Consider the following 13,973-nt stretch of genomic DNA (forward strand, 5'->3'; position numbering starts at 1 on the left):
AGATAGCCCTATTTGGTAAAAGACCAAGTCCATATTATGGCAAGGACAGCTCAAATAAGCAAAGAGAAAAAACAGTCCATCATTACTTTAAGACATGAAGGTCAGTTAGTCCAGAAAACTTCAAGAACTTTGACGGTTTCCTCAAGTGCAGTCGCAAAAACCATCGAGCGCTATGATGAAATTGGCTCTCATGAGGACAACCACAGGAAAGGAAGACCCAGAGTTGCCTCTGCTGCAGAGGACAAGTTCATTATCCTCAGTTACCTGACTGAGGATACCAGAAATTGCAGCACAAATAAATGCTTCAGAGTTCAAGTAACAGACACATCTCAACATGAACTGTTCAGAGGAGACTACCCGAATTAGGCCTCCATGGTCGAATTGCTGCAAAGAAACCACTACTAAAGGACACCAATAAGAAGAAGAGACTTGTTTGGGCCAAGAAACACGAGCAATGGACATTAGACTAGTGGAAATCTGTCATTTGGTCTGATGAGACCAAATTGGAGATTTTTGGTTCCAACCACCTTGCCTTTGTGAGACGCAGAGTAGGTGAACCGAGGATCTCCCCATGTGTGGTTCCCACCGTGAAGCATGGAGGAAGAGATGTGATGGTGTGGGGGTGGAGCTGGTGACACTGTCAGTGATTTATTTTGAATTCAAGGCAGACTTAAACCAGCATGGCTACCACAGTATTCTGCAGTGATACGCCATCCCATCTGGTTTGCACTTAGTGGGACTATAATTTGTGAGTGAATGAGTGAGTGAAGAGTGAATGAAAAGCAGCCAACAAGTGCTCAGCATATGTGGGAACTCCCCCAAGACTGTTGGAAAAGCATTCCAGTTGAAGCTGGTTGAGAGAATGTAAAGAGTGTGCAAAGCTGTCAACAACTTTGAAGAATCTGAAATCTAAAATATATTTTGATTCATCACTTTTTTGTTTACCTCATGATTCCATATTTTTGACGTCTTCTCTATTATTCTAGAATGTATAAAATAATGTTTTTAAATGTAAATTGTAAAGTATTTTAGTCAGTAATGCATTTTTTGTTCTGTGTCAGACAGGAAGACTAGCTGCCGCCTTATTGTGCATCCCATCTGTGAATGCAGTATAGTGGCAAGACCTGGGTCAAATATGCAGGTCAAATTCTTTCAACCTAGAGTTGCCTTGGAATTTGAAAAACTGTCAATGGAAACCTGTTAGCTTCTATAGTGGCAGGAAGATGCTGAATTGTATTCAGAATGGTTTGGGCAACCCCCTAAGGAACTGAAAGCAGGGGGTATATTATACATACAGTCTAGTCCATAGCTAGGTTAAGACAGGTTAAACCAGGGGTACTCAACTCTTACCCTACGAGGTCCGGAGCCTGCTGGTTTTCTGTTCTACCTGATAATTAATTGGACACACCATGTGTCCCTGGTTTAAATCAATCCCTGATTAGAGGGGAGCAATGAAAAATGCAGTGGAACTGGCTTAGAGGTCCAGAGTTCAGTTTAAGGGGGTTAAACTCTGCTCAATAGTACTAATCTGATTTGTGCTGCTGTCTTTCTCTCACTCTCATTTATTTATTCACTCACCCCTCTCTCTCTTTCAAATGTGCTGTTTTCACGTTTGGTCCCTTGAGAAAGTCAGAATGTCCAAGGGCAAAATGGACTTTTCGTCTCCCGCATAGGCCATCTCTGCAGGGTTTTTTGGCTTTACTCAGCAGACTTTGATGGCAAGCCAACATCACTCCTCAGAGGGCTGAAGACTGTGGTCTCAGTTTCATGACAAGTTTATCATCTCAGTTTCCCCCAATTTACACACACAGGCACACAGACAGACAGACATTGGTTTCTGAGCGCAGAGTGCTTGTTGTATGATGGCGCCCATATAGGGTTAAAACTTGCTACAGCTGTACAATATGACTTCAGAAATGTTTATTCTGGACTGTGTAGTGAAGTCGTTTGTGCTTTGTACAGTTAGGCTAAGCACTGGAGTTGTGTGCGGGCGTGACTCCATAGAAAGCTGAGGCTCAGTAAGGTACAAAGAGCATTTTGTTCATCCTCCAGCAGTTTTAATTGGTTATTTAACTTGAATTAAATTGTTTTGTCCCCGTGAAATTGCCTCTCAGAAATCCTGACAAGGGTTTGGTGTCCCTCTATCTCTGCCAAGTGATTCACCGGTTTTACATAGCCAGTGGAGAGACACTAGCCTGCTCCCAGATCAGTTTGTACTATCTTGCAAACTTCTATGGTCATTGTCATGCTGTTTGCCGTGGCAATGACAATGGCAGTTGGCAAGATGGCTCAAACAGATCTGGGACCAGGCTAGAGAGACTAGATGACAACCACAATGCTCAACACCTTCTAGAGATATCTCAAAAGTCTCATCTCTATCTTTCTCTCCTCCTATAGAAAACTTTCCGCATTCCACACTTCACTGTTTTTATATTACACCGACAGGTCCAGCACCAAAGTGTTGATTGATCATGGCACATTCTACATCGTGAAGTGTGAGTCTGAAGAATGTGTTGTCATCTGCATACAATTTAATGAATCACTGCATCAAAATGGCCTCCTTGGTAGATTAATTTGTAAACGGGAAGACACTCCGTTCAGCTTTGCCTTGAAATTAAACAAGAATGTGAAAAATGTAAACAATGTGAAATGTTTTCAATCATTTCCACATATCGTTTGATTTGGGTGAAACACTGGAGATGAGTACAAGTAAATGACTCGTGCTCCACATCCACACCTTTACTCTGAGCTGTTAAAAAATCAAATCAAATCAAATCAAATGTTATTTGTCACATACACATGGTTAGCAGATGTTAGTGCGAGTGTAGCGAAATGCTTGTGCTTCTAGTTCCGACAATGCAGTAATAACCAACAAGTAATCTAGCTAACAATTCCAAAACTACTACCTTATAGACACAAGTGTAAGGGGATAAAGAATATGTACATAAAGATATATGAATGAGTGATGGTACAGAGCGGCATAGGCAAGATACAGTGGATGGTATTGAGTGCAGTATATACATATGAGAAGAGTATGTAAACAAAGTGGCATAGTTAAAGTGGCTAGTGATACATGTATTACATAAGGATGCAGTAGATGATATAGAGTACAGTATATACGTATACATATGAGATGAATAATGTAGGGTATGTAAACATTATATTAGGTAGCATTGTTTAAAGTGGCTAGTGATATATTTTACATAAATTTCCATTATTAAAGTGGCTGGAGTTGAGTCAGTGTGTTGGCAGCAGCCACTCAATGTTAGTGGTGGCTGTTTAACAGTCTGATGGCCTTGAGATAGAAGCTGTTTTTCAGTCTCTTGGTCCCAGCTTTGATGCACCTGTACTGACCTTGCCTTCTGGATGATAGCGGGGTGAACAGGCAGTGGCTCGGGTGGTTGCTGTCCTTGATGATCTTTATGGCCTTCCTGTGACATCGGGTGGTGTAGGTGTCCTGGAGGGCAGGTAGTTTGCCCCCGGTGATGCGTTGTGCAGACCTCACTACCCTCTGGAGAGCCTTACGATTGTGGGCGGAGCAGTTGCCGTACCAGGCGGTGATACAGCCCGACAGGATGCTCTCGATTGTGCATCTGTAGAAGTTTGTGAGTGCTTTTGGTGACAAGCCGAATTTCTTCAGCCTCCTGAGGTTGAAGAGGCGCTGCTGCACCTTCTTCACGATGCTGTCTGTGTGGGTGGACCAATTCAGTTTGTCTGTGATGTGTACGCCGAGGAACTTAAAACTTACTACCCTCTCCACTACTGTTCCATCGATGTGGATAGGGGGGTGTTCCCTCTGCTGTTTCCTGAAGTCCACAATCATCTCCTTAGTTTTGTTGACGTTGAGTGTGAGGTTATTTTATAACTACAAGAGACATAATTTGTTCTGATAGACATAACCAAACGTTTCAAAAGCAGTTACAGTGAATTAAACCCAGCTCTTACTAAATATTCACATCAAAGTTTGACTTCTTATGGTGTTAAATGTTTTAGGTCATTTGTTTTCCTCTAAAACAGTTCTCATGGTTTGTTCTCCAATGAGTTCTGGTGAAGTTGGGGCAGTTTGTTTTGCTCACCAGAGCTTCTGTTTGTCTGCCACGCCCAATGAGTCATCCCAGAGGAATTTGGTTATGATGGCCTAACCCCCCCCCTCTCCTCCAACCCAGATGTTCTGCACATTTCTGCATGCCACCTACTGCACCTCTGCCAAAACCCACCAGACTAATCAGAATTGACTGGCCCTCTAATGTATAATTGTTCAGTCATACATCCACTCTCGCCTAGCGCTTTTCAGCTTCCTATGATAGCTGCAGACCAAGGGCTGTTCATGTTCATAGGATAAATCGTTTTGGAGCACTAAAATTAATATTTTGAAGCATTTTTTTGTCCCTCTAACATGAATAGTGTGCAATGAGCTTAGATTGTGTTTGAAAAAGTTTGTTCCCATTTGGAGATAATGAACTTGACCCATTGAACACCTGTGAAGCCATAAGGTTGTACTTCCCACAATGCCCTCTGTTGGGTATGCTTCAGGTGAGGGCAATGATTGTGTGTAGTCCTGTGTTTTTACAAGGGTTTCACAGAGCCACACATGAAAGGATCCACTGCGTGTATGACTTCAGCCAGGCATGTTTACTTGCAGACACAAATCCCTACCTCGTCCTCTGTGTAAATCATGCAAGACATTTAAGAGGTGTGGCTCTTCCAGCTTCTGCATTTGATCACATATAGATGTAAGAACACATGAAGGTATGCAAAGCTGTAGTTTTTAGCATATACAAAGAGTTCTGAATGTCTGTATAGTAACTGATGGTTATTTTGCCCTGGTTGGCAGTACTCAACACTGCAAATTCATCCATTTAGTATGCAGTTTTCTAACTTTTTAAAACCCTTTTTTAAAGCTAGGCTACACATTACAACGCACTATGGTGGTATTTCTGGAGACATATGGGCATGCCATGTAAACTAGTACAATTGAGTGTCCTAATTGTGGATCACAGTTGCTTCGGATTCATCACATGGGCCCATATACAGCCTAGTCGTCATCATTATAATCATCAATCGCTACCTGAGAAGTCAGGACACTTATGACTTTGCGCCGCTAAGCAACATCTAGTGTCAGCAAATGTCTTTTAAAAAAATAAAGAAATATTATGGGTAATACAATGACTGATTGTGAACCAATTGCAGTGGCAAAATAAATGTTCAGCACGTGACAAGATTAACCATTAATGATCCTTCAGAGCATTTAAATCAATACACTTTATAGTGTAGCCTACGCATCACTAAAATGCAGAGTATATCATTGTTAAACTGATAACCCCCGGAAACATATTTAGCATTATTTTGTAGTGTGCGTGTACGTACAGTGTAGCTTGTCTCTCCAATTAGGCAGTTTGGATTTGATGGATACACTCAAGAGGCTTTTTGGAGTACCGGGGTGACGCGGTTTACAGAGCTTTACAACATCTTTCATCCCCCAAACACAAATGTGGAGCTCATTTAGAACATCCATTAATTTAAAGTTCTCTAAAATGTCGCTGGCGAGCACACTGTGTAGAAGCGTAAGCGCAAACCGGAACAAACGTGTCGTTCACTGCAATTGCAGCAAATTGGAATGTTCCACTTTTACCTGAATAGGGGATTGGTATTTTCCTCTCATATTTTACGTCTCGGGCTCAGGACTAAAGTACTGGATGTAGGCTACCTGAGAATGCGGTGTAGTTTAGTAAAATACGGCTATGCTAATATTTTTACCAACACAGAGCAAGAAAGGAAATACACGCTTTAGGAAAATCACAGGAGCCTTTTATGCGATAAACGTTTGGACTGTGTTTTCGTGTTGGCACCCCACTGCACAAGAGGGGAGTTTCTCACACCCAGCGACTGTCAAATCAGTAGCAGTTGGGAAGTCTAGTTGCAACGTGGGAAGGCTACATTTTAGGAGCAGCTAATTGACTATCCTTTACTTCTTGTCTACAGGTCGACAGTTTAGTTGAAAACATGCTGAAGAAACTTGAGCTAGAAGATGAAGGTAAGCTCTTTGGAACTGTGTTTTTTAACTAGTAGACGTGCAAATCCATTCATAACCTTTTGCCAGCTGACAAGGTAATGCATCGGCCAAATAGTTATCAGAATGATGTATGATATACTGAACAAAAATATTCACGCAACATGTAAAGTGTTGCTCCCATGTTTCATGAGCTGAAATAAACTATCCTATACATTTTCCAAACGCACAAAAAGTTGATCTCAAATTGTGAACAAATTTTACAATAAAAGGCCACTCAAATGTACAGTTTTGTCAAACACAATGCCACAGATGTCTCAAGTTGAGGGAGCATGCAATTGGCATGTTGACTGCTGTCCACCAGAGCTGTTGCCAGATCATTTAATGTTTAATTTCTTCACCATAAGGTGCCTCCAATGTTGTTTTAGAGAATTTGGCAGTATATCCAACCGGCCTCATAACTGCAGACCACCTGTGTGTGTGTGTGTGTGAGCGGTGGGGTTATGGTGTGGGCAGGCATAAAATACGGACAAGAAACGCAATTGCCTTTTATCAATGGCAATTTGAACGCACAGAGATACCGTGACGAGATCCTGAGACCCATTATCGTTTGCCATTCATCCACCACCATCACCTCATGGTTCAGCATAATAATGCATGGCCCCTTTTTCGCAAGGTTCTGTAGACAATTCCTGGAAGCTGAAAATGTCCCATTTATTTCCATGGCCTGCATACTCACAGACATGTCACCCAATGAGCATGTTTGGGATGCTCTGGATCGAAGTGTTCAACAGCGTGTTTCAGTTCCCGCCAATATCCAGCAACTTCGCACAGCCATTGAAAAGGAGTGAGACAACATTCCACAGGTATCTGCATTCAGTTATGTGCAATACATAGATTAGGGCCTTATTTATTTATCCTCCTTGTGACTCAGTAAAATCTTTCATATTGTTGTATGTTTTTGCGTTATGTTTTTTGTTCAGTGTAGATTTGATGATTTCTATATAATTAGCCCTAAACTATACTATAGTTTACCTATTCAAGTTTAGCCCATTGATGATTGAATCTTCCAATCACTTTAAAAGTAGGCCTACATGATGCCTTTAAGTCATGTCATCTACGCATTTAGTGGTCAATTAATTTTCCGGCAGCCCATGGATCATATTTTATTCTTGTGGTGTAGCCTAATATTAAAACCATATAATGTTAACCCATTTTTTTTGTGCATGCATAGGCTACATGTGCTGCATTGTGAATATATCAAAGTTGGAACCCGAGCTGTATACCAGCTATGTAGCCCATCGTTATATCCATGTATAGAAGCTTTACTGGATGGGCAGGGACGTCATTGTGATCATGAAGGGGATTCCGTCCGTGGTGGGTGGGTGGGGCCTAGTTCGCTGTCGTCCCTGCTAATCTGTTGGCTGCCTCCAGCCACAATGTGATGTTCAGCTTGGCAGCAATCTCACATAGAGCGCTGCAGCATGCAAAGACCAGTGTTTCCTCATTTGTCCACTGGATGGCGAGTCATGCTCGTTCTATACTTCACGTCTCTATCTGCAACTGTTCTGAACTAAGAACAATCCATGGATTTTTCACGATTTGCCTTCATGGACTCTGGAGGAGTGCTTAGAATAGCCTGGCTTACATTATGCAGGATCATGTTCATTGACGTGGTTGTCTTCATACAGGGTGCCCTGTGTAGAGTTCTATGTGATCCGGATACGTCAGCGCTGAGGGTTTTTCCTGTGCCAGCAGCTCTCATTCTGTGTTGCGTCACATTGCACAGCATGCATCGTACACGCAGCGCAGTCAGTAAACATGCTGCTTGCTTCACAGATCATGGTGTGTGGGGGGAGGGGGGTGTTGAGTTGACAGGTTGCGATATAGGAAATTATTGGATGAAAGTTCTGCTTGCTGGGCCCATTCATAGAGGTGCTGTTTAGTGGATGATTGCCTTAGTAGAACTAAATTTCATACTAAATATACATTTCTGAAAAGAATACGTACATCAGAAAGAGGTTGATAAACTTGAGAACAATGACAAAGTATATCACGTTTCTGTAGATATGTGGCCAGAGTTTTAATCTTTTACAGTGACATCTGCAAAATAAACATGCCAAGTTCTTAATAGACTTGATATCTGACTCCATAAATGGATCAACATCAGACGTCTCTCTCAGTCCTATTTATACTGTATGTGTTTTTCCTCCCCGTGTTTTATAAATTAAGCCACAAATATTATCCTACTGGATGATTGGCTATGTGGGATAATAGGCAGACTACTACTACCTTCTTTCCACATTGGTCAAATATTAATCATTGAGGCTCTTCAAAATGGCTGATGGCTGGAGTGTCATTCCTGTGCTCAGTGGTAAATCTAAATGCTCAGAGCAGTTTTACTGGGAGATTGTTTGGGCCGCTTATTCGGTGTGTGTGATTGTGAGGCAATGGCTTTGGGCAGCAGCCATTTATATTTCAAAGCCTACCTTCAAACTCAGTGCCTCTTTGCTTGACATCATGGGAAAATCAAAAGAAATCAGCAAGACCACAAGTCTGTTTCATCCTTGGGAGCAATTTCCAAAAGCCTGAAGGTACCACATTCATCTGTACTAACAATAGTACGCAAGTATAAACACCATTGGACCATGAAGCCGTCATACAGCTCAGGAAGGAGACGCCTAGAGATTAAAGTACTTTGGTGTGAAAAGTGCAAATCAATCGCAGAACAACAGCAAAGGACCTTGTGAAGATGCTGGAGGAGACGGGAACAAAAGTATCTATGTCCACAGGAAAACGAGTCCTATCACCATAACCTGAAAGGCCGCTCAGCAAGGAAGAATCCACTGCTCCAAAACCTGCATAAAAAGCCAGACTGTTTGCAACTGCACATGGGAACAAAGATTGTGCTTTTTTGGAGAAATGCCCTCTGGTCTAATGAAACAAAAATGGAACTGTTTGGCCAATAAGACCATCGTTATGTTTGGAGGAAAAAGGGGAGGCTTGCAAGCCGAAGAATACCATCCCAACCGTGAAGCATGGGGGTGGCAGCGTCATGTTGTGGGGTTGCTTTGCTGCAGGAGGGACTGGTGCACTTCACAAAATAGATGGCATCATGAGGGAGGAAAATTGTCTTTATTGAAGCAACATCTCAAGACATTAGTCAGGAAGTTAAAGCTTCCTGACTGCTAAAGCATAAATGGGTCTTCCAAATAGCCGATGACCACAAGCATACTTCCAAAGTTGTGTCAAAATTGATTAAGGACAACAATGTCAAGGTATTGGAGTGGCCATCACAAAGACCTGACCTCAATCCTACAGAATCTGTAGGCAGAACAAAGCGTGTGCGAGCAAGGCCTACAAACCTGACTCTGTTACACCAGCTCTGTCAGGAGGAATGGGCCAAAATTCATCCAACTTATTGTGGGAAGCTTGTGGAAGGCTGCCCAACAAGTTAAACAATTTAAAGGCAATGTAACAGAATACTATTTGAGTGTATATAACCTTCTGACCCACTGGGAATGTGATGAAACAAATAAAAGCTGCAATTAATCATTCTCGCTAGTATTATTCGGACATTTCACATTCTTAAAATAAAGTGGTGATCTTAATTGACCTAAGATGGAATTTTTACTAGGATTTAAATGTAGGGAATTGTGAAACTGAGTTTAAATGTATTTGGCGTAGTTGTATGTAAACCTCTGACTTCAACTGTACATATCCCAACCAGAAGCCATGGATTACAGGCAACATCAACATCGATCTAAACGCTAGAGCTGCTAGAGTTTTTAGGTGTATGTAAACTTCCGACTTCAACTGTATATACCTGGGCTTTGACTATTGGCTAAGGTGTCGACACAGCCCTCAGTCATTGGAACTGATGGGGCTAAAGCCATGGGAGTGGAGCTGTCATTTGTATGCACTTACCCGATTCACAGACCGGGAGTTGCAGCAGACGCAGGTGTACAGACAGCGCAGTAAGATGGCAGCGTCGGTACAAATCACAGGCAGAATGTCTGGCAAAGTCCAGACGATGTAGGCCAAATAGTCTCGACTCATTACAGAGATATTTTGGTGTGGGGAGCATCGTTGCTCCATCCAACCACAGAAGAAATGACTGCTCTTGTCTTGAGGGCTTAACAAAAGGCTGTTTTTAGTGTATTTTTACAGTGAGAATTAGCAGAGATTGCGTTTGAGGAGTCAGCGTTTGAGACACCAGCTTTCTTAGTTAATTGAATATACCTTTTTAAATTCAAGTCCTTGAAATAAATTCATTTGGCCCTAATCTATGGATTCCACATGACTGTGCAAGGGCGCAGCCATGGGTGGGCCTGGAGGGCTGGCCCATCCACTGGGGGAGCAAGGCCCAGCCAATCAGAATTTGTTTTTGTTTTTTCCCATGAAAGGGCTTTATTACAGACAGAAATAATTATGTTTCATCATCTGTCTGGTAGGCTGGTCTCAGACGATCCTGCAGGTGAAGAAGCCGACTGTGGAGGTCCTGGGCTGGTGTGGTTACACGTGGTCTGCGGTTGTGAGGCCGGGTGGACAGCAACCTTGGTGGACATTCCTGCAGTCAGCATGCCAATTGCACGCTCCCTCAACTTGAGACATCTGTGGCGTTGTGTGACACAGCTGCACATTTTAGTGGCATTTTATTGTCCCCAGCACAAGGTGCACCTGTGTAATGATGATGCTGTTTAATCAGCTTCTTGGTATGCCACACCTGTCAGGTGGATGGATTATCTTGGCAAAGGAGAAATGCTCACTAACATGGATGTAAACACATTTTGTGCACAATATATTTAGAGAAATAAGCACAAAGCTTACGAGACACTTCTGGGGTCTTATTTCAGCTTGCTTTTCATGGGACCAACACTTTACATGTTGCGTTTATATATATTTTGTGTGCATAGGGTAAATCATGACTCGGTGAACCCCTTTTACCTTCTCATTACTGGTCAAAGCACAAATTGTTGTATGACTACTCCTGTTTTGGATATTTTTTTTATATTTTCCCGTAAGAAAGTATAATATCTGCTTTACTTTCAGCTGTTGAAGAATCCGAAAGGGATATCTACATGCGCTTTATGAAGTCACACAAGTGCTACGACATTGTTCCTACCAGCTCCAAGCTCGTTGTTTTTGACACTACTCTGCAAGTAAGTGCTCCGTCTATTAAACATCTCATACTGTATAAAGACGTCTGACACAAGAAGTCACGCAACATTGTGCTGTAGTCCTTACTGACATAATGTTCCATCTACACAAGTGGTCAGTAGGAAACGTATGCGTTTGTTGTTTTATCGACTGCAGTAACTTCAAACACAATTGCGTTTTGGCTTTAGCCATGATACCTATGTCTGGTTACTAATTGATCTGCTTTGTTAAACAGGTAAACTCTTATGGCCTTGGTTTGAAAGTTATACACATGTCTCTATGCAGTATTTAACTGCAGCGCAAATATTAGCTGGATACTTAAACATTTTTTAAAATATTAAACATAAGCCGGAGACTGACTACTCTAGCCAGAATAGACTATGATATCCTCTATTTTTAAACGTTTATTTCAGATCTCTTGAAGCTTGTAACACTTTAAAACCCATAGTAACCCCATCCTACTGTCCTGTCGTTAGAAAAAAATGCTTTTGTGTGACCTTGTCTCGATTTTAAAAAGCTCTACATTTTAATCTGGGGAAGAGGGTTCTCTCTGATCCACCATGTCTCTCAGGGGTCTCATCCTGCCACGGGACATGCAACACTTCAGTCTACACCAAATAAACATTATTTAAAAATTCATCACCCAACTGCAGCCGTTAAAGGCTTTAATAAAACAGCTACAGTCGTGGCCAAAGGTTTTGAGAATGACACAAATATACATTTTCAGTCTGCTGCCTCAGTTTGTATGACAACTTGCATATACTCCAGATTGTTATGAAGAGTGATCAGATGAATTGCACAGTCTCTATTTTCCACGCAAATTAACTTAATCCCCAAAAACATTTTCACTGCATTTCAGCCCTGCCACAAAAGGACCAGCTGACATGTCAGTGATTCTCTCGTTAACACAGGTGTGAGTGTTGACGAGGGCAAGGCTGGAGATCACGCTCACGCTGATTGAGTTCGAATAACAGACTGGAAGCTTCAAAAGGAGGGTGTTGCTTGTATTCATTGTTCTTCCTCTGTCAACCATGGTTACCTGCAAAGAAACACGTGCCATCATGGCTTTGCATAAAAAGGGCTTCACAGGCAAGGATATTGCTGCCAGTAGATTGCACCTAAATCAACCATTTATCGGATCTTCAAGGAGAGCGGTTCAATTGCAGTGAAGAAGGCTTCAAGGCGCCCAAGAAAGTTCAGCAAGCGCCAGGACCATCTCCTAAAGTTGATTCAGCTTCGAGATCGGGGCACCACCAGTACAGGAATGGCAGCAGGCAGGTGTGAGTGCATCTGCACGCACAGTGAGGCGAAGACTTTTGGAGGATGGCCTGGTGTCAAGAAGGGCAGCAAAGAAGCCACTTCTCTCCAGGAAAAACATCAGGGACAGACTGATATTATGCAAAAGGTACAGGGATTGGACTGCTGAGGACTGGGGTAAAGTCATTTTCTGGTGAATCCCCTTTCCGGGGATCCCCACATGACATCCGTCCTGTGTCATGCCAACAGTAAAGCATCCTGAGACCATTCATGTGTGGGGTTGCTTCTCAGCAAAGGGAGTGGGCTCACTCACAATTTTGCCTTGGAACACAGCCATGAATAAAGAATGGTACCAACACATCCTCCGAGAGCAACTTCTCCCAACCATCCAGGAACAGTTTGGTGACGAACAGTGCCTTTTCCACCAAAGATGATTTGAGCTGTGTTGACTCGGGGTTGATTACTTACAGTTGAAGTCGGAAGTTTACATACACTTAGGTTGGAGTCATTAGAACTCATTTTTCAACCACTCCACAAATTTCTTGTTACCTCTCTGGGATATGTGGGACGCTAGCGTTGCCAACAGCCAGTGAAAGTGCAGAGCGCCAAATTCAAAACAACAAATCTCATAATTAAAATACCTCAAGCATACAAGTATTTTACACCATTTTAAAGGTGTGGCTCGATTAACGAGAATTAGTGTCTGATTTCAAAAATGCTTTACAGCGAAAGCACCACAAATGATTGTTAGGTCACCATCAGCCATTTTTCCAGCCAAAGAGGAGCCACAAAAAGTACAAATGGAGAAAATGAATCACTAACCAATTAGCTACCAAATGCTAATTGAGTGTATGTAAACTTCTGACCCACTGGGAATGTGATGAAACAAATAAAAGCTGCAATTAATCATTCTCGCTAGTATTATTCGGACATTTCACATTCTTAAAATAAAGTGGTGATCTTAATTGACCTAAGATGGAATTTTTACTAGGATTTAAATGTAGGGAATTGTGAAACTGAGTTTAAATGTATTTGGCGTAGTTGTATGTAAACCTCTGACTTCAACTGTACATATCCCAACCAGAAGCCATGGATTACAGGCAACATCAACATCGATCTAAACGCTAGAGCTGCCGCTTTCAAGGAGCCGGATACTAATCTGGACGCTTATGATAAATCCCGCTATGCCTTCAGACGAACCATCAAACAAGCAAAGCGTCAATACAGGATTAAGATTAAATCCTACTACACCGGCTTTGACGCTTGTCAAATGTGGAAGGGCTTGAACTATTACGGACTACAAAGGGAAACCCAGACGTGATGCGAGCCTACCAGACGAGCTAAATGCCTTTTATGCTCGCTTCAATGCAAGCATCACTGAAGCATGCACAAGAGCACCAGCTGTTCTGGATGACTGATAACGCTCTCGGTTACCGATGTGAGAAAGACCTTTAAACAGGTCAACATTCACAAAGCCGTGGGGACAGACGGATTACCATGACGTGTACTCATAGCATGTGCGGACCAACTGGCAAGTTTTCACTGA

The 13,973-nt window shown here is 42.3% G+C and overlaps 1 protein-coding gene across 4 annotated transcripts in view; it reads left to right on the forward strand.

Annotated features, from left to right (window-relative positions):
• prkag2a (protein kinase, AMP-activated, gamma 2 non-catalytic subunit a) overlaps nucleotides 1–13,973 on the forward strand; it is a 115,808-nt gene that overhangs the window by 74,285 nt on the left and 27,550 nt on the right. For 2 of the 4 annotated variants that reach the window (XM_020508874.2, XM_020508875.2), the window contains 2 exons: nucleotides 5,983–6,034; nucleotides 11,063–11,172. In XM_020508874.2, coding sequence (XP_020364463.1) covers nucleotides 5,983–6,034; nucleotides 11,063–11,172 — 162 coding nt within the window. Of the gene's footprint in view, nucleotides 1–4,591; nucleotides 4,750–5,982; nucleotides 6,035–11,062; nucleotides 11,173–13,973 lie in introns of those variants that run through there. The other 2 variants (XM_020508876.2, XM_020508877.2) reach the window with 2 other exon arrangements.

Source organism: Oncorhynchus kisutch, linkage group LG18, assembly GCF_002021735.2.
Source record: "Oncorhynchus kisutch isolate 150728-3 linkage group LG18, Okis_V2, whole genome shotgun sequence".
Taxonomy (NCBI): domain Eukaryota; kingdom Metazoa; phylum Chordata; class Actinopteri; order Salmoniformes; family Salmonidae; genus Oncorhynchus; species Oncorhynchus kisutch.